The following is a 25,518-nucleotide window of genomic DNA, read 5'->3' as shown; positions in this document are numbered from 1 at the left end:
AAAAACAACAACAACAAAAAAACACAGCAATAGATAGGTATTGGGGTTCAAGCTGAAGATCAGAAAAGCAAAGCAGCCAACCACTAGAGAGACCTTTTACCTTTACCAAAAGGGTGAGATCCTATCCTCACGAATCCTCAGACTGAAGACTGAGACTGCAGTCCTGTCTTATATTCTTCTCTAGTGCTGGGATCAAAGGTGTGAGCTTTGTTTCTCTTTCAGATTGATTCACTCTCATGTAGCCCAGGAGGGCCTTTGAGTTCTGGGAGTAAAGGTGTGTACCAACACTCCTGGCCTGTATGATTGACTAGTGTGGCTAGCTTTGCACTCTGATCTTCAGTCAAGCTTTATTTATTAAAACATTAAATATTTTTTTAATATTTACTTTTTTAATATTTATTTTTATTTCATATGTATTGGTATTTTGCCTACAGGATGCCAGATTCCCTGGAACAGGAGTTACAGACAGCTGTGAGCTGCCACATGGGTTTCAGGAATTGAACCCTGGTCTTCTGGAAGAGAAGTCAATGTCCTTATCAGCTAAGCGATCTTCAGCCCTATGCTATCTTTCTAAAAGTGGGTTGAGTAACCTTTTCATTGCGAGGAATTATCCTGTGTATTTTAGAATATCCAGTAGTACCAAAAAAAAAAAAAAAAAAAAAAAAAAAGAATATCCAGTAGCAATCAATAGACACCATTAGCAGCCTTCCTATTGCTGACTGCACTCAGGAGACAGTGATAGGTATATAACTGTGAGTTCAAGGCCAGCGAGGGCTACGTAGTGGAGATCCTATTTCAAAACAACAACAATAAAACCCAAAACAAAAAAAACAAAGAAAGAAAGAGAGAGAGAAAAACAAACAAACAAACAAACAAACAAACACTGTTTCTTGGGCATTGCTAAATGTCTCCCAACAAGCACACATGCTCCAGTTGAGGAGCCACTGGCATAGTATAAATTTCATACCAAACACACCAGTTCCATTCAAAATTTAATTTGCTAAGTTGCTTGAGCAAGTTATTTTTTAAAATATATTATTTTTTAAAAATTATGTGTATATGTCTGTGTGTTTCTTTGTGAGTTTGTACCTGAGTACAAACTCAGAAGCCAGAGGATCTTCTGGACCTGGAGTTGGTTACAGGTGGCTGTGAGCAGTGTGGTACTGGGAACTGAACTTACATCTTCCCTCTGAAGACCAGAAAGCACTTGACTACTAAGTATCTCTCCAGCTCCATGCTTGAGCAAATTTGTTTTTTCCTCTTAAACTTTAGTTCTCCCTATCCCCCGACCCCCACCTCCGAGGGTTTCTCTATGTAGCCCTGGCTATCCTTGAACTCACAGAGATCCGTCTGCCTCTGCCTCCTAAGAGCTGGGATTAAAGGCATGGGCCAGCACTGCCTAGTAAGTCTAAATTTTCTTATCTGCAAGCTGACATTTTAAATGCCTGATTTACAGAAGGATTATAAGAACTCATTTAGACTTTCTTGCTGCACTTCCCATTACCGTCTTACAGAGGGATTCTTTGTGCCTGTTTCCCACTGTTAACTACCCTTCAAAGTACTGGAACAGAGCAAGTAAGGATGGACTGAAAAGCCCCTGAACTGCAAGAAGCACAATGCTTATGCACAGTACTGGTGGCAGGAGCATCTTGTGAGGGCCTCCAGAGTGTATCCCATTAATCTTGCACAGCTATCATGAAAAACTCATTTGAAAAGGACTGATTGTGTCAGAGTCTTACAGAAGGTAAGAGGAAACACATTCTTCTCATAGCCAGGTTTTTCCAATTATGACAGCTGAGACTTGGGACATATCCATTTGGCAGGAGGCAGTCCTTTTGGGCAGTGACCTGACTGGATTGCCTGTGGCATTAACTTTATTCTTGGCAAAGTAGACAACTGTACCAACTGTCAGGTCAGAGATGTTCTATGTCCCCAAAAGGTTTGTGCACTAGCTTGAAAGTACCCAGGTTTTCCTATACTGTCCAAATTGGCTTTGAACTCCTGGCCTCAAGGAACCCATCTGCTTTAGCCTCCAGCAGCCGGAACTACAGGCACACATGACTACATCAGGCTCCAATATTTTTTTAAAGGTCAGGCTAAGGCTGAGACCACCTGCACCCATTCCTAGACATAGCAATAAACTGTCTAGTTCCGCAAGTCTGTAATGATCTCTACAATTCATGTTTACTTAATCGAATATTCAAAAACACTTCTTTTTGCACAGACTGTATTCTGCTTTTTTCTGGAAATAGATTTTTCTTTCTTTCTGTACAAAGCTATATGATGCCTTGCAGCTGTGAATGCTAGGTGCGATACTGTATATAGTTTCCATAAGCTCAAATCCAAGTGCTCAGTCCTTTTCTTTGGTTGAGAATATATTTGTTTACTGTTTAAAAAAATCTTTTCACTATCAAAAGTGAGATTTATCAGCACTTCTTGATGATATTCCAGTTAACATTTACTGAAGCACAAGGCTTCTCAGGACAATGCAATGTCTAAAGGCTTCAGATTATGCCAAGTGATGCTTATATTTAAAATATTAAGTGGCAATACTTTTAAAATATTTTTTATTAGAACTTAGTTTTTGAGATTTTAATATAATCAGATCATTTTCTTCTTTCCCTTCCCTTCCCTCCCTCTAACCCATGTTAGCTTTGCTCTCTCAAATTCAAGGCCTCTTTTCCTTTAGTTGTTGTTATATGCATATGTTTGTGGCTACACACACACATATTCCTTCCTAAATATAAAAATACAACCTGCTCAGACTTTATAATGCTACTTGTATGTGTTTTCAGGGCTGACGACTTGCTGATTAGATCACCAATCAGGGAAGACAATTCCTCTGTCTCTGTTTTTCTTGGTTGCCAGTAGTCCTTTTGTCTGGCGAGTAATATTTTAAAAAGAGAACTAGAAAAGGTTCGACATAATGTAAAATGTTCTTTTGCCTCCTCCCCCTTCAGCTAGTAGTGGAGGTGGAGAAGATTATTGCAGTGCATTGGAATTCTGGGGGGTGAGGGGTGGAGGGTGGTCACATAAGGGTTATAAATACCAGCAGCCAAACTTTGGGTTGGTTCCAGAGAACAACTGACACACTGTAATCTCTGTTAAAGACACAGAACAAGGAAGTGCCCTGAGGTATTTCCACCAAGGAAGCTCCAGTGCATCATCAGCTGAATACCTGAGCTAACAACTGCATATAAATCTCACACGCCAGGGAAAGTGTCGAGGAGAATTTCAACCAGACACAAATTATTATCACCAGAAAAACAAAGGCTTCAGAGCTGGTCTAAAGGCAGGCTGACCAAGAGGCGGTGTTGCTAACACACAGTCATAATCAGATTACCAGGAGGTTGTCTGCAATACAAATATTTAACTTAATCAGCTAGTACCCATCCCAACTGAGGCCATGTTCTCCCAGAGCAGACGTTCTAAAGAGGGCAGCTCTGCCTTCAGGGGGCCTTTGGGAATATCAGGTTCTTACAAGTGGGAAGCTACTATTGCAAGTAGATACAGGTCAGAGATGCTGCTCAACACTCTCCAATGAGCAAGACAGCCCCCCACAATAAAAAACAAGCCGAAGGTGAGAAAGCCACTTTAGGGTATTTTCTTCCTTGGATCCCAGTTGCCACTGGAGTAGCACTACAGAATGCTTGTTTGAAAAAGAAATAAAGAAAAATAAAACGAAACAAACAAACAAAAAAATCTCAAAAGAGTCCAAAGTTCAGTTAGCACTAGGCAAAGGAGGAGGCTAGAGGGCGGAGTCTGCCTCCAGTTGGCTGCTTTAAAGGGGGTGTCTAACCCAGCAGTGACAGACAGGTTTTCCCTGCTTTGATTTTTCTTTCTCTCCCAAGGCAGGTAGATAATGCTGACCTCATTTGCTTTATCGGCTAGTGACTCATTCTCAGGCAGGTGTACTAACTGGCAAACCTTGGGCCAACTGATAATACCTTTGTTCTATGGAGAAAGGAACAAACAAGTATCTGCAAATTGGCAGTCTTTCAGTACCATGCTGGGCTCCATCAGCCAAGGGTTTTCACTTGTGCACATAAGAGGCTGTACAGGCTTGTTTACCACGGGCGGGGGATGGGGAATCAAAGGACTGTGACTGAAGAGCTTCCGCTCTGGTTTGCTAGAAGGCTACCTGACTCTGCCAGACAGAAGCTGCAAGTATCACTGACCCTAAACTCTGTTCAGCTTGAGTTAGGGCAATGGTTCTAGCCTGTGGTCACATATCAGATATTTACATTACAGTTATGACGTAGCAATGAAATAATTTTACGGTTGGTGGTCACCACAACATAAAGAACTATATTAAAAGGTCACAGCATTAGGAAGGTTGAGAATCACTGGGGTAGAAGAGGACAGTGTTAAACCTGCTGCTGCAACTACACCCTGCTAGCCAGCCTCAAAAACAAGGAAGTTGGGGGTTGGTGCTATAGTTCACAAGGTAGAATACTTGCCTAGCATGCACAGAGTCCTGTTCCATTCCTAGAGCTCCATAAAACCTGGCATGGAAGCTTGTAATCCCAGCAGCTGAGGCAGAGACAGGGGGATCAGAAGTTTAAGGCTAGCCTAAGCTACAAGACACCCCGTCTCAAAACCAAAACCAAAAGATTGACTGGATTGGATGCCTCAACTGTACCATTAGGTGACATTTATTACACAATGTGGGAAACTTGGCAGGCCCTAGGAGATTCTTAAGTCTACAGTTTATCCTAATCACAGGCACGAAACCGAAATGACTCCACAGAGACGCAGATGCTGTTCATAATGTGATGCCCAAACTATTATATCCTTTCTGCCCGGGCTTCAAGCATGACTCTTGTTGGGGAACAGGGGTACAGAGGACAGGTGAAGTTAAGACTCAGAATGTCAATCTACAGATAGTTTCCAAATGAGGAAAGCTTCTTACTAACCACCAGACTGAATAGGTTTGTTTGTTTTGTTTTCCGCTCCCCTATCCTTCCCAGGAAGGTCATACTAGGAGAATTCTTTGGCTCAAGTTTCAGTGTTATAAACAAAAGTTCCTCCTTTCTTATTAATCTCCTGTTAGACATACATAATTCCTTTTCCTCAATAATCAGAAACGGGATTTCCTGAAGAGGTTAGCTAACAGCTTCTCCTCACAGTTTTTTGAAAACATGCTTCAGTCATGGTTTCTGGAAAGGCCCCTTCCTGTCTATTTCCCACAGAAAGAGATGGGGCCATGGTGAATATCTCAATGCAGATGGCTGAGGAATTTACTTGCTTAGAATAGAAAAGGGTCTTCTGTTGGTGTCTGAATGATACCCCACCAGCCAACCAGATCCTACAAGTCACCCAGAGGCAACCAAAGGAAAATCTTTCCTAGGAATAATGACTTTTATTTTTCCACATCATGGAAACTATTTCCCACAGACTAACCTGCAACCTATAGGTTTATCAGCACTGCTGTGCCAAGGAAGCCTGAGGATCTCCATAGACTGGACTATCTGGCTATCCCCAGAGGAGTTAGTCAAGTCAAAGCATGGCCTGAGTTTCTGCCTCACAGATTCTTATCTTCCCTCAGAGTGTGTGCTAAAGAAAACTTTAAACTAAAATGACTTTTAATATGTATTTTCATTTGATTTTTCTTATTGAAAATAATTTACATCTGAAAGTTGAGTCGATCTTTATGAATCCAGTCTGCTGCTGGGGCAAGGGCAGATTAATCAATTGCTGAACTCCAACACATTAATCCAGAAGCTCAACACTTATCCCCATCGTGAAAATGATTCAGTCCTTAGAATAGGTTCAAAAAGACAATTATGCAACTTCTAGAGGGCTGGGCAACCGGCTGAGAGTTTCTCTCTCATTGTTTTCATTTCCCAAGAGCTCAGCCAAAAGAGTGCTCCTCCCTCCTTGACCAAAGTCCTCTGCTGGGAGGAGGCAAAAAAAGGCTTCCCTATTAGGAAAGTTAGTGACTCGGACTTGATCACAAACCTGGGAGTGGTGGGGAGGGGGTACTGACCATTTTTTAGTAAGTCCCTATGGACTTTAACAAAGCACTTCAGCACCCTCCTCCCTTCACTTTTAGGCTTGCCATGCCAACATCCACCACTCCCTTCCCCCACCCCTGTAGATAAACACCCTGCCAGTACCCAGCTGACTGACTGATTCCAACCTTTATAGCCATAATATTCAGTGGTAGGAAGCTTATTCTTAGAAAACAACGAAGCTAGCTGGCTCTAACAGCTAAGCAGCTACTGAACTCTGAGCACCCTGAAGGAACTAACAGGCTAGACATAAAAGCAGTAATGCCCAGCAACGCCCAGTGAATCTTCTAGCCTCATCAAATTCCAGAACATCTCTCAAAAACCCCTGGGGTCCAATGCCACTTTCGCAGGGGTCGCATATCAGAGACCCTGCATTTCAGATATTCACATCATGATCCATGAGAGCAGCAAAGTTACAGCTATGAAACAGGAACGAACATAATTTTATGGCTGGGGGTCACCACAACATGAGGAACTGAGTAAGAGGTGGAGAACCACTGCAGTAAACCAAGGAAAAAAGTCTTATCAAATCCAACAGAACTCATGCCCTCCAGGTGCTCCTTTTAAAATTTCTATCTAGCCAGGTGAGAGGCAGAGGCAGGCGGATCTCAATGAGTTTGAGGCCAGTCTAATCTACAAGGCAAGTTCCAGGACAGCCAGTAACTGTTACACAGAGAAGCCCCGGCTCAGAAAAAAAAAGTTAGCATCTAATGCTTTTGAAATACGGTCATGTAGCCCAGACTGGCCTTGAACTCATGATCTCCCAACCACAGCCTCCTTAGTGCTGTAATTACAGTCATGTGCCACCATGCCTGACTAGTACAATGTTCACAGCTTGTTTACTTCATTTTCTAGCTCACTGAAGACCAGGCTGCTACAGGCAGACCCAGCGACTGCTGTGGAAGTGACGGCAGCAGTACACGGGTCCTTCAGGAGATGGTTTCAGAACCCTATACTTATCCAGATTCACACATTCTTAATCCACGTTTAGAAGTGACATAGTATTTGTATCTCCTTATCTACTTTAAATCATATCTAGGTTACTTATAATACCTAATGCAATATAGATCATGTTATGCTATATATTTTTAAAACTTTGTTTTATTTTTTATTGTTATATTGCTATTTCTTATACTTTGGGTTTCTTCCTAAAATATTTTCAATCTGTAGTTAGTTGAAACCAGCTATACAGAGAACAAAATATAATGCTTAACATTATGGTAGTGGGGAAAAAATTCAGAAATTACCTCCTCACTATTCATCTATATAGATTGTCAGTCTGACCAGTACAACACTGTAGAAACCCCAAACAAGAACTTAATAGGCACTCAGACTATGGTGACTCAAGGACATTTACTACAAAGCAGCCCCAACTATTTCTTGTATCCTCGAAAATATCACCATAAGAGAACAATATCTTCTAATGTCAACCTGTACTCTTTTTTTAAAAAGATTTATTGATTTATTGATTATGTATACAGTGTTCAGTCTGCATGTATGCCTACAGGCCAGAAGAGGGTGCCAGATCTCACTACAGATGGTTATGAGCCACCATGTAGGTGCTTGGAATTGAACTCAGGACCTCTGGAAGAGCAGTCAGTGTTCTTAACTGCTGAGCCATTTCTCCAGCCCTCAACTTGTACTCTTTATGGAAAATGTATGCCTAATACCCTGTTGAGAAAATGAGGCAAGCTGGGGTCACAGCTTAGCAGAATACTTGCCCAGCAACTTGCAGCCCCAATACTTGCATACACAAATTTTTAAATAATTTGTTCCACAAACTAGGATCCGCTAAGATGAAACTATTTTGTAGCCTATAGGGATAGATGCCAGTTTTCCCACTGCCGATGAAACAGAGGTATGTCTCCGAATGTGGCTTCTGCCTATGTGACACTAGGATCTAGGGCCTCTAACGTTATGACCTTCCAGGGTCAGTGTGCCTCTGTGTTGGTGCCAGTAGCCCCTTCCTCCTCTGAGATAAGGTCTTGCTTTAAAGGCTGTCCTAGAACTTTCAATGTTGTCTCAGATGCCTAAGACCTGAGATTACAGGTGTGTGCTACCATGTCCTCACTTTATATTTGGATGGCAGCAGTGTCATCTGTGGGAGTAACCAGCACTGGTGATAGAATGAAGTGCTACCTATACTATTTCCAAATCTATTCCTGGTGCCGTGAAGGGTATGCCAGCAGAATGAGAGACTTTTGGGTAACTATAATTACAGGAATCTTGAACCAAGCACCTGAGCAGCAAACCCACACTTTAGGGTCTAGTCATTTGATCACCTCCTGTTATTTTGATTTAGACTCAAAATTTTAGTACCAGAAAGACTAACTATGGCAAAGGACTAAACACTTTGCAATTAAGGCAGAACTTCTCCAACTCTCCTACAGGTAAGGAACTTGTATTTGAGGAGTGTCAGGAGGATTCATGGGCTGCTTGTTGCAAGTCAGAGATTTCTTTGACTCAATGTTTCATTTAATAATTCATGAAAACCTTACATTGTTTCATATCAATAAAGTCTCCCTGAAAGGTGTGCAAAATTAACACTTCAGGAAATGGCTAATAAGAGCTCAGTTTGAAAAACAGGACTATGAGCCGGGCAATGGTGGTGCATGCCTTTAATCCCAGCACTTGGGAGGCAGAGGCAGGCGGATCTCTGTGAGTTCGAGACCAGCCTGGTCTACAAGAGCTAGTTCCAGGACAGGCTCCAAAGCCACAGAGAAACCCTGTCTCGAAAAACCAAAAAAAAAAAAAAACCAAAAAAAAAAAAAAAAAAACAGGACTATGAATACAATTTCAATGCAGTAACCAAATCAGTTAATTTGAAAGTCCAAGAAATCAAGAGGAGATTCTTAGGCTAAGAGACAAGGCTTAAACACTTTCTTCCATATCCTTAACTGGCTATAAAAATGGAAAGAAACCACAACAGAAAAATGTTCAAAGACATTTTCTTAGACTTCCACACAAGTGCTTTAGTAGTAATGGAAGTGAAAACCAGGAAATCAGGACCCAAGAGAAAAATGCAATCTCAACTGTCATCTAAATATTAAGCATTAGTGAGAAAAAGGAGAAAAAAAAAAGGAGAGCAAGACTTACCTTAAAATCTGCCAGCTGTTGGCTGATGACATCCACTTCAGTGCCCACAACCCACTGGAGCGCTTCGGCCTCCTCTGCAGCTGCCGTGGCATCATTGAGCGCTTTCAGTTTCCTGTAGAAGTCCTCCACTCGGCCCAGTGTGAGCTCTAGCTGCTCCCGGCGGGCTTTCCCTCTCTCTGTCAGTTTACCACACTGCTTATTAAGGGCTTCTAGCTCCCTCTTGAGACCTAGTAAGTCCAAAGTCCCCTCTTCCTCCAACATTTTTCGACACTCTGCTTCAGAGTCTTCTATGTCAACCCTGAGGGCTTGTATTTTGTTAAGGAATAGCCGCACATCCTCAATTTGTGACTGGAGGCTATCCGTGTCTCTACCAATGGCTCCCATGCCATCTAGCTCATCATCCAGGTCAGCCAACTGAGAAAACATCTCTCGAACTCGACAGTGAAACTGCCCGACCCCCTCTAGCTTGTTCTCCATGGTCAGGCAACCACTGTTCACTCGCTGTTTCACCTCTAGGAACTCTTGCTGGGCCACCTCAGCTTGATGCACAAGTGGGGAGGCATCAGATCCAGCTGGGGCATCTTCCACCAGTCCCTGAGTGAAGTTCCTCAGGTAGTCTACCTGAGGCTCCAGGGCCTGCAGAACTTCTTGCTGAGCTCTTAGCTTCTCAAGATTCTTGTTGCTACAGGCTTGAGAGCCCAGAGCATCGAAAATTTCAAGCTGGTGCTTGGCTCCTTCAACCTTCTTTTCAATATTCTTAAAGCTTTCCTGGAATTCTTTGAGCCTCTGAGTCATTTCTTCTAGAGAGCCCGTTTTGGCCTGTAGCTCCTCTGTAATGGCATCCATGTTCTGGTTGAGTCCAGCCTTCTCATCCCGGATCTCATCTTCATCTGTTTCTGAAGAATTGATCAGAATGTCAGCAGCACTATTCAGTACTTCCAGCAGGGAGCGGCGCTTCTCTGCCTCACTCAGCATTGCCTTTGACCTCAAGAGGCTGGCTTCTAACTGCACTGGATCCAAAGTAACCTGCAACTCAGACATTTTGGCCTTGCAATCTTCTATCCAGGGCACAAGGTCTTCCACATGCCACTGATATTTCTGAGCTTTCTGCATACAGTCCTTGAGCCTAGACTGTCGGTCTGCAGTTTTTTTACTAAGGTCTTCCCAGTGGCTTTTGAGTTCAACCAACTGATTTTGTAAAGTCTTTTTCTCTTCTCCAGGAGGCACAGAAAGCAGTAGAGATTCCCCCTCGGCCACAATCACCTCATAGGAACCACTGTGTTGATTAAGGTTCTTCTGAAACTCTTCATTCTCTTGTAGCTGAGACTGGAGTCGCTCCAATTTTGCAGAAATTGGGCAGATTTTTGCTTGCTGGCTTTGTTTTTCATCCAACCAGGTCCTCAGCTCATCAAACATTTGTTGGAATTGCTGGGTGCTGGCAAGAGCTGCCTGGAGTCTGTTCATGCGATCAGCTGACATAAGAAAATGAAATTAAAATCAATCAAGCCTGAACATGGGAAATAAAATGTTTGCTAACAGGGTATGGTTTAATCTTAAGAACAGAAAATAAATATTGAGAATCTACCATAAAAAAATGTATAAAGCCAGGTTCCTTTTTTTTTTTTTGGTTTTTCGAGACAGGGTTTCTCTGTAGCTTTGGTGCCCATCCCGGAACTAGCTCTTGTAGACCAGGCTGGCCTCGAACTCCCAGAGATCCGCCTGCCTCTCCCGAGTGCTGGGATTAAAGGCGTGTGCCACCACCACCTGGCCAAGCCAGGTTCCTATACACATATTCAATCCTCTTATTAATCATGTAACATGACCTGACATGTCTAAGTCATAACATTTCCAGAACAGGAACAAGTCAACAACAAATTTTTTCTTTAAAAAAAAAAAAAAAAAAGTCAAAATAGGGTAGAGAGATGGCTCAGCAGTCAGGAGTACTGACTGCTCTTGTGGAGTACTGACCCATGTTTGGTTCCTAGTACCAACATGGCAGCTCACATCTCCTTGTAACTCTAGTTCCAGGGGTTTAGACACCCCTTCTTGGTCTCTACAGATACTACATGTAAGCAATGATAAAATTAAAAATGAAAAACTTAAAAATTGCAAAATACATTATAACTTTGCATAATGGGGTCAAGGCTATGCATGCCCATCAACAACATACAGAAAACAAGTGTTTCAGCTAAAGTGTGTATAGAACTCATCCATCCATCAGTGCATGCTTGGACACGAGCACCTGCAGGCTAGCTGATGTAATGTTAGAGTTTCTATCTCCAGGACTGTGTTCAGTTATGTGGAGCTCCACAGATGCCAGTGCTCAATGGATAATAACCACAACAGCTCTCATGATTACTGGAAATAAGGCTAGACATTATGCCAACCCTAAAAAGTGACTTAAGGGTCACCCTAAAGTCTTGGCCAGCTGTGCTATTATTTTGCTATTCTCACTTCAGCTTACCTGCAAGCTCTTCTAAGCCTTGGAGTGGCAGGGCAACTGTCTCCAAACGTTTCTTCAGCTCATCCTTGAGGTACTGCTCACCAATGAGCAGCGAGAGTTCATCACACAGTGCCTGAGCCTCCTTAATCTCATTGTCTAATTGTCCCAAGTCAGACCGAATCTCACTGGTTTCCTCTAGTTGCTGCTTTACAGCATCAGGTTGGGTGCTGATGGCCGACTGGCCACTCAGTCGCTGTCCGACCGCTTTCACCTTTTCTGATAAGTCCTGGAGCAACTCTTGGTACTGGGTACTTTTAACAATAGCTTGATCAATTTGGCTGGAACGGGAGTTAAGCTTGTCAGTGAGCTCAACCCACTTCTGATTGATGCTTTGGAGTTCTCTCTGCACATGGCTGGTGGATGGAGAGAAATCTCCAGGCCCTGTTAGGATGCCCTGAGCTGCCTCCTTCAGCTGTTCATGCTGTTGCCTTCGTGCTTCAAATTCCTTCAGCATAAACTGAAATAGAAATGACACAGAGATGTTTAGACAGAGAAAACAGATCTAAAAGCAGTGTCAAACAAAAACTGAATTTGAATTGTGCCAGTCCATTTTGAAAATAAGCCATAAAACTCCAGGGACCAGATTACTAAGATGATGTAGCATTATCTTAAGAATTGCTTAGGGGGCTGGAGAGATGGCTCAGAGGTTAAGAGCATTGCCTGTTCTTCCAAAGGTCCTGAGTTCAATCCCCAGCAACCACATGGTGGCTCACAACCATCTGTAATGAGGTCTGGTGCCCTCTTCTGGCCTGCAGGCATACACACAAACAGAATATTGTATGCATAATAAATAAATAAATATTAAAAAAAAAAAAAGAATTGCTTAATATGCTGGGCTATGGTGGTGCACTCCTTTAATCCCAGCACTTGGGAAGCAGAGTCAGGGGGATCTCTGTGAGTTCAAAACCAGCCTGGTCTACAAAGTGAGTTCCAGGATAGCCAAGGTAACACAGAGAAACCCTGTGTCAACAAAACAAAACACAAACAAATCTGAGGAAAGAGAACCTTGTCTGGGTAATGGAATCCACTTACCAGAAGAAGCACTCAAATCCAGATTCCATGATACCCATTTCTTTGCTCTAAGTGTTAATCTACATTGCTCACCTGGACCTGCTGTTTCTGTGCATTCAACATGTTGGGGTCAATAGATAGGGGTCCCAGAACTCCCATCATCAATTCCTTCTCCATCAGCCAAGGGCGGAGCTGGGATTCTGCAGTTTGGAAACAGGCCAGATGGCTTGCAGATTCCTCTAGCTGCTTTTGGCGAGCCACAGTAACCTCGGTGGCCTTTTCCCATCGGGAATCTGTTGAGAGGAAATGAGAGAATGCCGTTGGCCTGGTCTCTAAGCTGTACTCCTAATATACAACAGGAAATGACATAAGAGCCATTATTCGACATTTTTAAAAATTAAAAATAACCTTAAAAATATTTAAGAACTAAAGTAATACAAATAGTTCTATATTCATTGGCCTGGTAGTAACAAGAAACTACACTGATGAAAGTGAATGGAAACACCCTGTCCCCTACAGGCTATAAGAATGAATTACATAAATTATCTTGTGTTATTATTAATTAGATATGCAATTATATACATAAAATATATATTCTTTTCATTAAAAGAAATCTTTGTAACAAATATCCACCTAAATTATGTGTAGTCAAATACTATGAACACACAATTTACTTATCTCTTTATTAGATTACTTCCCATTTCTCTTTTAATTTAATTTTAATTATATATGTCAGTGTGTGGGTTTGTGCACACGAATGCAGTACTCCTCAGAGGCCAGAGGTGATGGAACTTGAGTCACAGAAGTCTGTGAGCTGCCTAGCATGGCTGTTGGAAACTGAACTCTGGTGCACTAAAAGAGCAGGGTGTGCTGTAGCCACTGAGCCAGCTCTCTAACCCCAGGTTTGTTTTGTTGTTTTCTTTTTTGATACAGGGTCTTCCTCTGTGGCCCTGACTGGACTAGAACTTGCTATACAGTCCAGGCTGGTTCAGGTTTACAGAGAACTACCCATTTCTACCACCAAGTGCTGGAATAAAGAAAGGTGTGGGCCACCACTTCCCACTTTCATTTTTATCCTCAATATTCTCTTAAACTTCTGATCAGAGCAGACTATCAGCTTGACTTGTCCTAGAAAACCAGATTTCTGTTGATTTAATTTCTAAAATCTTCCCTACCCAGGTCATTTTCTGGTCCTAGAGAGACAGAGACAGGCCTTTGCTTGCTTTCAAAAGTTAATTAAAACTAATTCCAGCTTTACAGGGGGTACTGAAATTTTCAATTTGCTTTGGAGACAAGATATTTTAAGTATAAAACATTACTGTGATGACTTACTGAGCTCTTCTTGCATTTTTTTCCAGTTTTCTGCTTCTTTTGAGTTGGGATATGTCCTCAGTAATCCAGCCAGAGCTTCCTTTACTTTCTGGATCTTAGGGGAATTCTGTTCCAATTCAGTCAGGAAAGCCTAGAAGAAAGTATATCATACATACCATAAGATTCTGGGAGCAGGGGCTGGAGAGATGGCTCAGTGGTTAAGAGCATTGTCTGCTCTTCCAAAGATCCTGAGTTCAATTCCCAGCAACCACATGGTGGCTAGCAACCATCTGTAATGAGGTCTGGTGCCCTCTTCTGGCCTTCGGCATATACACAGATAGACTATTGTATACATAATAAATAATAAATAAATATTTAAAAAAAAAAAGATTCTGGGAGCAGAAACACGGCTTTGTGTGTGGTAGAAATGAGTGGGAGACTGAGTGGGAAGCCTCACTTGTTCTGGCCCTGTGTATGGCTTGTTTCATGAACTTAGCTTCAGTATTGACTCTACAATGAAAGTGACAAGATCTGAGTTCATTTAAGCACAACATGTCAATAAAACTCAACTAAGTAGGGACCATCACTTCTTATTAATTGGAAGTGCCAAGATAAGATTAAGATTATGGCAATATCTTGGTAGTTGGAGAGCTGACATGCCATACTCAATTGGGATATTTAAAATTTTGGAGAAAATTTTTGTAAGAAATTTTTTTTTTTTTTTTCTCGAGACAGGGTTTCTCTGTGGCTTTGGAGCCTGTCCTGGAACTAGCTCTGTAGACCAGGCTGGTCTCGAACTCACAGAGATCCACCTGCCTCTGCCTCCCGAGTGCTGGGATTAAAGGCGTGCGCCACCATCGCCCGGCCCAGCCTTTTTTTATTTTTTTTAAATATTTATTTATTTTGTATACAATATTCTGTCTGTGTGTATGTCTGCAGGCCAGAAGAGGGCACCAGACCTCATTACAGATGGTTGTGAGCCACCATGTGGTTGCCGGGAATTGAACTCAGGACCTTTGGAAGAGCAGGCAATGCTCTTAACCACTGAGCCATCTCTCCAGCCCCTCAATTTTTTTAAAACACTAAAATTATTATGTAAACAAGTATTTGTCTGCTGTATTTATATGTGCCACATATGTGCCTGTTGCCAGAGAAAGCCAGAAGAGGAAGCTGGATCCCATGCAACCAGTTATAGATGGTTGTGAGATACTATGTGAGTGCTGGTATCTGAACCTGGGTCTTCTGCAAGAGCATCAGTGTTTTTAACTGCTAAGCCATCTCTCCAGCTCTTTACATTTCAATCTTAAGAATAAATACATAGGCAATTTTTTTTAGGTTCTCCTTATAATTGTAAGGATGCATAAATGAGAAAGGCTTAGCTCTCTGGTAGCATTACATGGTATATAAGACTCGATTCTCAATGAGCTGATAATGTGGAGGGCGGGGGGGATCACTTCTCTTTCTGCAAACATGTCTTTTTTTCCCCGTTTCGAATCTGAATTATAACAACAGGTAACAAAAATTCTCAAGGAGACTTGAGTGAGGTGTGTTTAAAAATGAGGGCTAACATACCGCCAATCACAGTCAGGAACTGTCTCCATTCAGGCTCAGTCCTAAGACTGGACAGGAGCACCTGTAGGAGCACCCGTACTGCTGGAATGCAGCTCACTAGTAAACACGGTACCTTGTTAGATTCTGCTTGGGCTTTTACTGTTTCTGTCTTGGTTGGAGACAAAGAGGCATCCATGGCTTTCAGAATTTCCTCTTTTGATTCTAACCACTGTAATACAGAGCTTGCTTCTTTCTGAACCTCCTCCATTCTGCTGAGGACAGTCTGAAGGCTTTCCTGGCGTTCTCGAAGGACTTCTCCCAGTTTCTCATACTTTGAATTTACATCAGACATGTCACACTGGATTTCTGTAAGATCTAGTATCAGAGAAAAAACAATGAGATTGGTAATCCTGCTCCCCTTCATTTCTCATTCCCAAATGATTTGTCAGGATAAGCACCTCTCCTAATTCTTCTAGTCAACTAGTAATTGTCTTCCTCCAAATCACATCGAAGTTCCTGCTTAAATACACAAAGTAAAATAACCCCTATTAATCTGCTTTCTGGCTTTGGCATTTTATACAAAGATACATGCCATAAAATGCTGAATAAACATGGGAAGGACAGAGTGAGGAAAAGAAATAAGATGTCACTAAAGCATACTTCTGGGATTAATCAACTTGGAACATTCTTCTCCTTCTTCTTCAAGCTGCTGAGAAATAGTTTGACAGTATTTCAGCAGGAGACTGAGGGTGGACTAGCTTTTCTCATTTTGAGATAGTCTGATATAACCAAGGCTAGTGAAAGCCTGAACTCCTAATTGTCTTGCCTCTACCTTCAAGAGCTGGGTTTATAGACTAATACCCCTGTATCTGGCTTTAGAATACTTCTTTATAACTCATAGATCCACACACACTTTATAGAAGACCTTTCCTTACTGACTGGATCTGGTGGCCTTGTATCTTTGCTCAGAACTTTTAGTTCCAGGATGCCAACCTGTTTAGTCTATAGCCAGCCAACAGGGAGGCACCACAATTGATCCTCTCCAGATTTTCACCATCCTCATGCCATTATTATTTTTTTTTTTTTTTTGGTTTTTCGAGACAGGGTTTCTCTGTGGCTTTGGAGCCTGTCCTGGAACTAGCTCTGTAGACCAGGCTGGTCTCGAACTCACAGAGATCCGCCTGCTTCTGCCTCCTGAGTGCTGGGATTAAAGGCGTGCGCCACCACCGCCCGGCTCATGCCATTATTTTCACCATCATTCATGCCCCTCCTGGCAGCTGTTAATTCACACATATTGGAACACATACATAGCAAACACGAACACTGACACACCCATCAAGGAAGCACTGTTGAAATGAGTTCTCACCTTTGCAGGTGTGGTATCCGTTTATACTGCCTACAGAACTTCCTACAGAGGGTGGTATGGAACCTGAGCAGAAGGACAGGGAGACAAACAGGGCAAGACCAACGTGTTAGGAATACATATAGGCACAGCATTTCTCTTTTCTGGCTTGCATTTTTGAGCTTGGGTTATCAGAAAGCTAACACAACACAAGACAACAGCTCATGGAGACAGGTCACTTTAGCTGTCAGGCAACAAAGTGTCACTTGTGATATTTCAGTTCCTCTGCAGTATGATTTATAGCTCTTTCTATAGAAATAACAATTCATCTTAAATCTTCACCTTGGATTCCTGGAAACCTTTCTTGATTTTGGGAAACAAGTATTGCTAAAACAACTAAGTCTTTAGAATGGTATCTGCCACATTTGGAATAAGGATTTATAATAAAGTTAAAACATTACCTTTAATATCAGAGTCTGTCATTTTAAAAAAAGTGAGCACAGAGCACAATTACGAACATAAAAAAAGTAGGGTTACTAAAAAGCCCTTCTTATGTTGTTTCTCTAGGAAATTGCTTATCTTTTTCTTCCCAGCATCTTTTGGCTCTACTCCCTCTATCAGAAGACTGATAAAAGCATTGAAAAATATGGCCCGTAAGCATTCTAAAAATTCTCCTTGGGCATCTGGTCCTGTTTCTAATTGCCACAGTTTCACCTATATTCTTCTTAAATTTCTTCCTTTTATTTTGGAGACCTTTCTAAGTATAAATCAGTTTATGGAATTATTAAGATTCTAGAGAAGTCAAGAGAAATATTCATGACATAATGCTGAATCGAAAGGACAGAATCAGACTGCGATTATAACTCAGAGGTAAAGCACTTGCTTGGCACATACCAAGCCCTAGTTTTTATCTCCGGTACTAATAAAAAGAGGGTGGGACAAAAAGAGGGCAGGGAAACACTTCTCTATGTACTCTTTACGTGGTGCTAAGTTTTATCAAAGATTAAACTGAAAAGTAGTTGTTAGATTGGTAGGTAGGTTTCTTAACTACTAATTTTCATGTATTTTCAATTAAAAATGGAACAAACAGAAAATCATTTTCCATTGCAATAATGTGATCATGGAAAACAAACTAGACTAGTGATGAGGAGAGAGTCCTGGTCAAGACCATCACTAACTCATATGTGAGTCTTAATCTGTGGGCAACTTCAGTTTCTTCTGCTATGACAATCAACACATGCTGCTTTTGTGGAGAACGGACAGCTCTTGCTATTTCAGTAACAGGTGTATGTGTGTGTGTGTATTTTTAAAAGTATTTTTTCAGTCTCGTTGATTGTAAAGGCCATAGCTTTTTGCTAGTGTTTTATAATATTGAAACCTGTATATGAAAACTGCTGCATAGTACTATACAAAGGAAAACAGCAATAGCACATGTAGAACATGACAAAACCAGTTATATATAAAAAAAGATCAAGCAAATGCTCATTAGGACAGAACTGTATAATCACAGAATTCTCAATATTCAGGGTCATGAAGATGTCAACTTTGAGGTAGCTTTTGTCATTAATGTTAGTTTTAGGTGTCTTCTGTGTTTAAAAAAAAATTGAATCCCTTATTAGATTTTTTAGTGGCTTACCTCAAAAACAATGATCCCCTGTCCCCTACATCATTTTCAGTATAATTCAATAGTATTCTAACAGCGAACTGTTAAAAACATATGTCAACATTTGCAACTACTTGATTGTATGAACCACATTTTATGGATAGGGTACCAAACACAATACTACACAATGAAGCAGCCACCCAATAATACTACTTCAAATTTTTTATATATTAAGACTGATTCAATAGTCTTTCTAACATTTAGCACCTAACACACACGAAGCCTTGGGTTCAATCCCCAGCATCCCTTTAGAATCCCCAAACAGTTATTCGATCAAATAAACAAAATTCCTAACGAAGATACTTTAAAAAGCATGAAAAACAACCAATTTAAACCAGGAGCCATCAAATCATCAAATCATAGCCCAGTGCACAATTATGGCCCTTTTTCTGTTTTTAAAAATAAAAAACATTATTTGGAACACAGCTACACCATCATTTAAATTTTGTCCATGGCTGCTTTTATGCCTCAGTGTTAGGGGTATATAAGAATATGGTCTGTAAGGCTTTTTACTATATGGATATTTACAGAAATAAGTCACTGACTAATCTAGCCACATGCTCATAATTCACCAACAAAGAGGTTCATACATTAGAGCACTACTTCTTTTAGTTGTTGCTATTGTTTCTGAGAAAAGTTTATATACAGCCTTATCTCCTAGGTGACTGAGAGTAACCCTTAACTATGGAATTCACTTCCCTCTAGCTGCTAAGTTCTGGTATTACAGGCATGTGCCACCGTGACCAGCTTCTTAAAACTGTGGGAACCCAGACCCACAGAGTTGGGTATGTCTTACTATCTTCTGAATACCTTTTTCATAATTCTTGAGTTCAAGCCTACATTAAAATATCTTTATTAAAGCCCAATCTACTTCACCGAAATAACAAAGAGCAAATGTATATGAAGTCCTATATTAGACTATACACATAATCAGTTCTTTGAAATGTTACGTCTAGAGTGTTCAAAGAAATAATTAACTTTAAAGTATTAATAGCCAGGTGTAATGGTTCTAACCTTTAATTCCAACACCTGACAGTCAGAGGCAGACAAATCTCTGTGATTTCAAAGCCATTTTGGTCTACATAGTGAGTTCCAGGACAGCCAGGGCTGTTACACAGAAAAACTCCATCTTGAAAAACCAAAAAACCCGAAAAACAACAATAACAAAAACCTACATGGGCCCTGCAGTGGCGCCTGTCTCCTGCCTCCCAGCACTTGTGAGGCAGAGGCAGGCAGATCTCAGCGAGTTCAAGGCCAGCCTGGTTTACAAAGCAAGTTCCAGGACAGCCTGCACAGGTCTTGAAAAACAAAACAAAAAAATCTTTATTGCTCAAAACAGGAAAAGCCCCCAAGATGATATCAGGCTCACTGATATACGAACTTTGGAAAAGGGAGCAGCATTGTTTAGCAGGACAAGAAGCAGGTAAGAATAAGAGAACATGGTCTTGTGGGGCTTCTTTCTTCCCATATTCAACTTTGATTTTTAGTTTAGTTAAACAAAAAGGCTTCTCCAGGGGCTACAAGCTGAGTGGTGCATGTAGTCATCCCATTTTGAAGAACCTGTACTCACCTGTCTTAGCTTGGGAATCAGGTGCTGTGATCTCCATGATGAGATTTTCTAAGGAACTCCCCTTACAACTGATTTCTTTCACCAGAATCCCCTTACTTGCCCAGTCATCTAGAAGACCCTGTTAAAGAACCAAATTGGTAAATGTAACATCTGGCCTTTTCCTCATCAGTAGGGACAGTTGTTACAGACATAGTCCCTACCATTTTATTTTATGTGTATGAGTGTTTTGCCTGCACGTATGTATGTGTATGTGTATATATATTTATATACACACATATACCCACGTGCATGTGCGCGCGCGCACACACACACACACACACACACACATACAAATACACACACACAAACACATACACATTCCATGTGCATCCCAGAAGAAGGAATTAGATTCCCTAGGACTGGAGTTACAGAGGGTTGTGAAACACCATGTGGGTGCTGGGAACCAAACCTGGGTCCTCTCAAAAGCAACAAGAACTCTTAACTGCTGAGCAGCAACTCCCGTACCACTTTGACAAGAAACTATGCTTATTCTGGGTGTAGTGGTGCACACCTTTAATCCTAGTACTTTGGAGGCAGAAGCAGGAGGGTCTCTGTGAATGCAAGGCCAGATTGGTCTACAAAGTGAGTTCTAGAGCGGCCAGAGTTACAAAGTAAGACTTTGTCTCAAAAAACAAAGGAAGGGGGCTGGAGAGATGTCTCAGAGGTTAAGACCACTGGCTGCTGCTCCAGAGATCCTGAGTTCAATTCCCAGCATTAACATTGTGGTCACAACCATCTGTAATAAGATCTGGTGCCTTGTTCTGGCCTTCAGGAATACATGCAGGTAGAACACTGTATATATAATTAATAAAAACAAAACAAAAACAAACAAAAAAAGAACAAAGGAAGGAACGAATGAATGAAACAAACAAATGAACAAAAAATCCTAAGCTTATGTACTCAGCCATTACAAGATACTGGCTTAGTCAGTCAAGAAATGCAAAAATGATACTCTAAAATTTTCAAAGACTTCTGTTTTATTTGGTCATATATCAAATATTTTTTGACTAGGCACCACCCCAACCTTTTATGTCTGTTGTGAGACAGGCAAGTGAGTCTCTGTGAGGATCAAGAGGATTATATGACATAGTTCCCTTTTGACTTATTTATTTAATTTTATATTTTAGGATTTTTTCCCCTTTTTCTTTTGTGTGTGTGTGTGAGAGAGAGAGATGAGGTTCTTACATATTCCAGCCTGCCCTCATTAATTTTTTTAAATTGTTTTTAGTTTTTTGGAATAGGGTTTTTCTGTGTAGTCCCACCTGTCCTGTAGAGCAGACTGATCTAGAATTTATAGAGATCCACCTGCCTCCCAAGTACTGGGATTAAAGGCGTGTGCCACCAATGCCCAGCTTGGCTTTTCTTTTTTAAAATAACAACAAAAATGGTCTTATTATGTAATGCTGGCTGTGTAATACTCCCAGTGTAGACCAGGCTGACCTCAAACTCACAGAGACTCACTTGCCTGTCTCACAACAGACATGAAAGGTTATGTGCCATCTCGCCTGGACGTTTTTGGTTTTTAAGAAAGTGTCTTACTATGTAGCCCAGGCTGGCCTTAGCCTTAGCCTCTGAGAACTGGGACTCCATACCTGATTTTATGACATATGAGTTCAGATTATAATGTAATAAATGCTATTATAGAAATATGTATAGTTAATGAACTCTGAGGCCACAAGAGGAGACCCAGGGGAGGGAAGCACTGAGTGATATCAACTTGTGAATGTGAAAAAGAAGAGACTGGCAGGCAGTCACTGCTTGTCACACTAATCACTCTTAATTGTAGGGTTTCATACTTAAAATGATGTGTAGACATGGAGAATATTTAAGAATTTTCAGGGAAGCTGAGCAGTGGTAGTGCACGCTTTTAATCCCAGCACTCGGGAGGCAGAGGCAGGCAGATCTTTGTGAGTTCTAGGCCAACCTGATCTACAAGAGCTAGTTCCAGGACAGGCTCCAAAGCTACAGAGAAACCCTGTATTAGGATTAAAATTTTTCTTGAAACACTAAGGGCCCAATGAACTAATAAAGTTGAGGAACCTCCTCTTCTCCTCTTGGTTATTATTATTATTTTGGTTTTTCAAGGCATGGTTTCTCTATGTAACAGCCCTAGCTGTCCTGGAACTAGTTCTTGTAGACCAGGCTGGCCTCGAACTCACAGAGATCCACCTGCCTCTGCTTCCCAAGTGCTGGGATTAAAGACATGTGCCACCATGGCCGGCTCCTTTGGTTATTCTAGCAGCAAATACTCTTAGCTTCCATTCTATGAAACTAACCAGATTTTTCTCTTTCATCTGCTCTTGTTTCAGCTAGCTTTGCTGGGAGAAATGACAAACACACGACAGTTATTTAGTCAGCTCCCGTGTGAGTATGAGTCAATGCAGAGGACTGCTGCCAGCCATGAAGGGTCTTCCAGCCTGTGTCTCACTTCTGATGAACTAGACAAGTTCTAGCTCTCTTCACCAAGCCTGCTGACCCAGTGTCTGCTCAGCTGCTCATATGAAGCTCTCTAAATCTCAAGCATGAGTAATAATATTCTCAACCACAAGATAAATATGTAAGCTTCTCAAGAAATGGAATTTTACCAATCTTTTCTATAATGTGTTTTAAATTTCCTATCATATCATGAAAGGCACCTAAGAAATAGCCTGTGGTAGATTTGGGGAAACCGTGTTTCAAATAACATAGGCTGACAGGAATTTCTCCAACTTCCATTTCCGAATTTTGAAATTAAAACCATGTGTCACCATGCTTAACTTTGTTTTTGGTTTTGAATAAGAAACTTTGCTATGTTCAGTTCTTGGTAGGCATTTGGAACCACGTGAAGAAGGGAATTCCGGTGTGGACAGATAAATTGGATTTTTCATGCTACCTCCCCTATTGTATCTAGAGTTCAGTCTGTATACACTTTCAAACTACTCTCTAGCCAGACTCCTGGAGACCTTTTGTTTACCTACATTCAAGTGTTCAATCTGCTTTTCCAATTCCTTAGTACTCATGAAAGTATCTACAGGTGGAATATTTCCTTCAGTTTCTTTCAGCCATTTCTGGAAGGTTCTAATCAGCTTCCGGAATTCATCCAACTGCTCCTGGCAAGTTGATGCATCTTTCTCTCTGTAAACAAAAATGTTGTGTTACTCATTAGACTAAGATTTATAAAATGGACTTGAACTAAAATTAGGTTCATCCTGGGACTCTAGGTACCAATTTCCTAACAGGGCCCTTCCTTTCCATAGTAAGGTTTGACTGTACACACAATGTAGAAAAGCATCAAACTCGAGACTCTATTGCCCTTCTTTGGACATTTTTAGGGAAAGAAGTCTTTAATCTTCCTCTAGGCTAAAGTGAAAGTGAGAAAGCTAAAGGGAGCCTGCTATTTAGGCACTGTGATACAATGGAAAGAATGCTGCCTTTGGATCTCCAGTCCAGCTCTGTTACAGTTCAACTGTTTCAAGAACTAACTTAAGGGCTGGAGAGATGGAGAGAGGACGTAACAGCACTTACTGCTTTACCAGAGGACTTGGCTTTGGTTCCCAATATGGTGGTTTACAATCACCTGTGATTCTCATTTCAGAAGCTGCCTTTTGGCCTCTGGGGGCCTGTATGTATATATGTGTTAAATATAAACTTAGGCAGGTGTATGCACACACACAGACACACACACACAGACACACACGAGTCCTAGGAAAGAAATCTGGTGCCGGGGAGATGGTGCTGCAGGTAAGAGCACTGGCTATTATTCCAGAGGACCAGGGCTCATTTCCCAGCAACCACATGGAAGTTCACAGCTGTCTGTAACGTCAAGATATGACACCCTCACATAGACATAGAAGCAGGGAAAACAATCAATGCACACAAATTTTTTTTTTTTTAAAAAAAAAGAAGGGCTGGAGAGATGACTCAGTGGTTAAGAGCATTGCCTGCTCTTCCAAAGGTCCTGAGTTCAATTTCTGGCAACCACATGGTGGCTCACAACCATCTGTAATGAGGTCTGGTGCCCTCTTCTGGCTTGCAGACATATACACAGAATATTGTATACATGATAAATAAATAAATAAACTTAAAAAAAAAAAAAGAAGAGAAAAAAAGAAGTCTGACTTGAGCGCTGAATTTAAGGCTCACGGAAGTTAGATGATTGGCCATAGGCTCCACATGCCCATAAATAAAATAAACCAAGGAATGGACATATCAGGGATCAATTCAGAGATCCTGGCTCTCCTGTAGCTTCAACAGTTGAGAAGGCAAAAAGCCCTCTTGGCCTTTGTCCTCAGCCAAGCCACTCAATCTGCCACTAAGTAATTATTTATTTTTGAGACAGGGTCTCTTATAGCTTATGCTGGCTTCACACTAGTTACATATGTAGCCAAGTTCGGCTTTGAACTCCTGATCATTCTGTTTCTACTTCCTGCTGGCTGAGATTACAAGCCTGTGCCACCACACATGGCTCTAAGTATTGGTTTGAGCAAGTTTTCCTCTAGTCATCAATAAATCAATATTGCATTTGCATCTAAACCAAGTAAGAAGTCTCATTCATGACCTTAAATCCACGTGGGACTCCTAATGGGAAATGGTGAGAATCTAACAGCAAACTAAAATCGGCAAGTATTTGTCATACATTCCTGCGTCTGTGCTAAAAGATGTTTCTTTTAAATAACTTAACGTTATCCAAAAGACATTGACAAGTACATGTGTGTGTCTGCTAGTCTATATGTAAACCATGTGCCCAAGGAGGCCAAAAGAGGGCACTGGATTCCCTGAAATTATACTGTGGATGCTAGCAACCAAACATTGGTCCTCTGAAAGACTAGCAAGTGTTCTTAACTATTAAGTCACCTCTCCAGTCCATGAATAAAACTCATAATCATATCTAGGAAGTCTCTAGTTTTGGTGTTTATTTTAAATTCAGTTGTAATCCTACTTACTATTCCAAATTTGTTCTGTTTGCTTTGGGTGACCTGGGCTTTTGGTCATTCAGACCTGATACTGAGAAGAATCAATTAGTAATAGATGTTGTAATTTGAAAGAAGTGGCTTGAGGGGAGGGCCTTGGACTTCCCACAGGGCAGGGTACCCTGCCCTCTCTTAGGACTGGAGGGGGAGGGTGATTAGGGGAGTAGGAGGGAAATGGGAGGAGGGGAGGAAGTGGAAATTTTGAATGGTATTATTTATAAAGCAATAAAAAAAAGAAGTGGCTCATGAGAGAAAGATGCCATGTGACAGAGCTCAGGTGGAGGGGTTTATATAGGGGGAAAGTGAATGGAAATGGGGGAAGGGGAGGGGAGGCTGGCCTCTGGGGATAGGAGTGGGAGAAGAGAGAAAAGAGAGAGAGACAGACAGACAGAAAGAGAGATAGGAGGTGGGCAGGGTCCTTTGAAAGGGAAACATAGTGAATGTGCACAGGAGGTGCTCTTTGAGGCTA

The 25,518-nt window shown here is 41.3% G+C and overlaps 1 protein-coding gene across 11 annotated transcripts in view; it reads right to left on the bottom strand.

Annotated features, from left to right (window-relative positions):
* Macf1 (microtubule actin crosslinking factor 1) overlaps nucleotides 1-25,518 on the bottom strand; it is a 345,446-nt gene that overhangs the window by 70,340 nt on the left and 249,588 nt on the right. For 9 of the 11 annotated variants that reach the window (XM_057784472.1, XM_057784479.1, XM_057784476.1 and 6 more), the window contains 8 exons: nucleotides 23,058-23,214; nucleotides 20,062-20,179; nucleotides 16,853-16,915; nucleotides 15,620-15,861; nucleotides 13,957-14,086; nucleotides 12,718-12,917; nucleotides 11,575-12,070; nucleotides 9,111-10,582 (listed from right to left, as the gene is read on the bottom strand). In XM_057784472.1, the coding sequence (XP_057640455.1) occupies nucleotides 9,111-10,582; nucleotides 11,575-12,070; nucleotides 12,718-12,917; nucleotides 13,957-14,086; nucleotides 15,620-15,861; nucleotides 16,853-16,915; nucleotides 20,062-20,179; nucleotides 23,058-23,214 (2,878 nt within the window). The remainder of the gene's footprint in view (nucleotides 1-9,110; nucleotides 10,583-11,574; nucleotides 12,071-12,717; nucleotides 12,918-13,956; nucleotides 14,087-15,619; nucleotides 15,862-16,852; nucleotides 16,916-20,061; nucleotides 20,180-23,057; nucleotides 23,215-25,518) is intronic. The other 2 variants (XM_057784473.1, XM_057784480.1) reach the window with 1 other exon arrangement.

Source organism: Chionomys nivalis, chromosome 11 (genome assembly GCF_950005125.1).
Source record: "Chionomys nivalis chromosome 11, mChiNiv1.1, whole genome shotgun sequence".
In the NCBI taxonomy this organism is placed as follows: domain Eukaryota; kingdom Metazoa; phylum Chordata; class Mammalia; order Rodentia; family Cricetidae; genus Chionomys; species Chionomys nivalis.
Note: the sequence above shows the minus strand (reverse complement) of the source record. Positions and strands in the feature narration are given on the sequence as shown.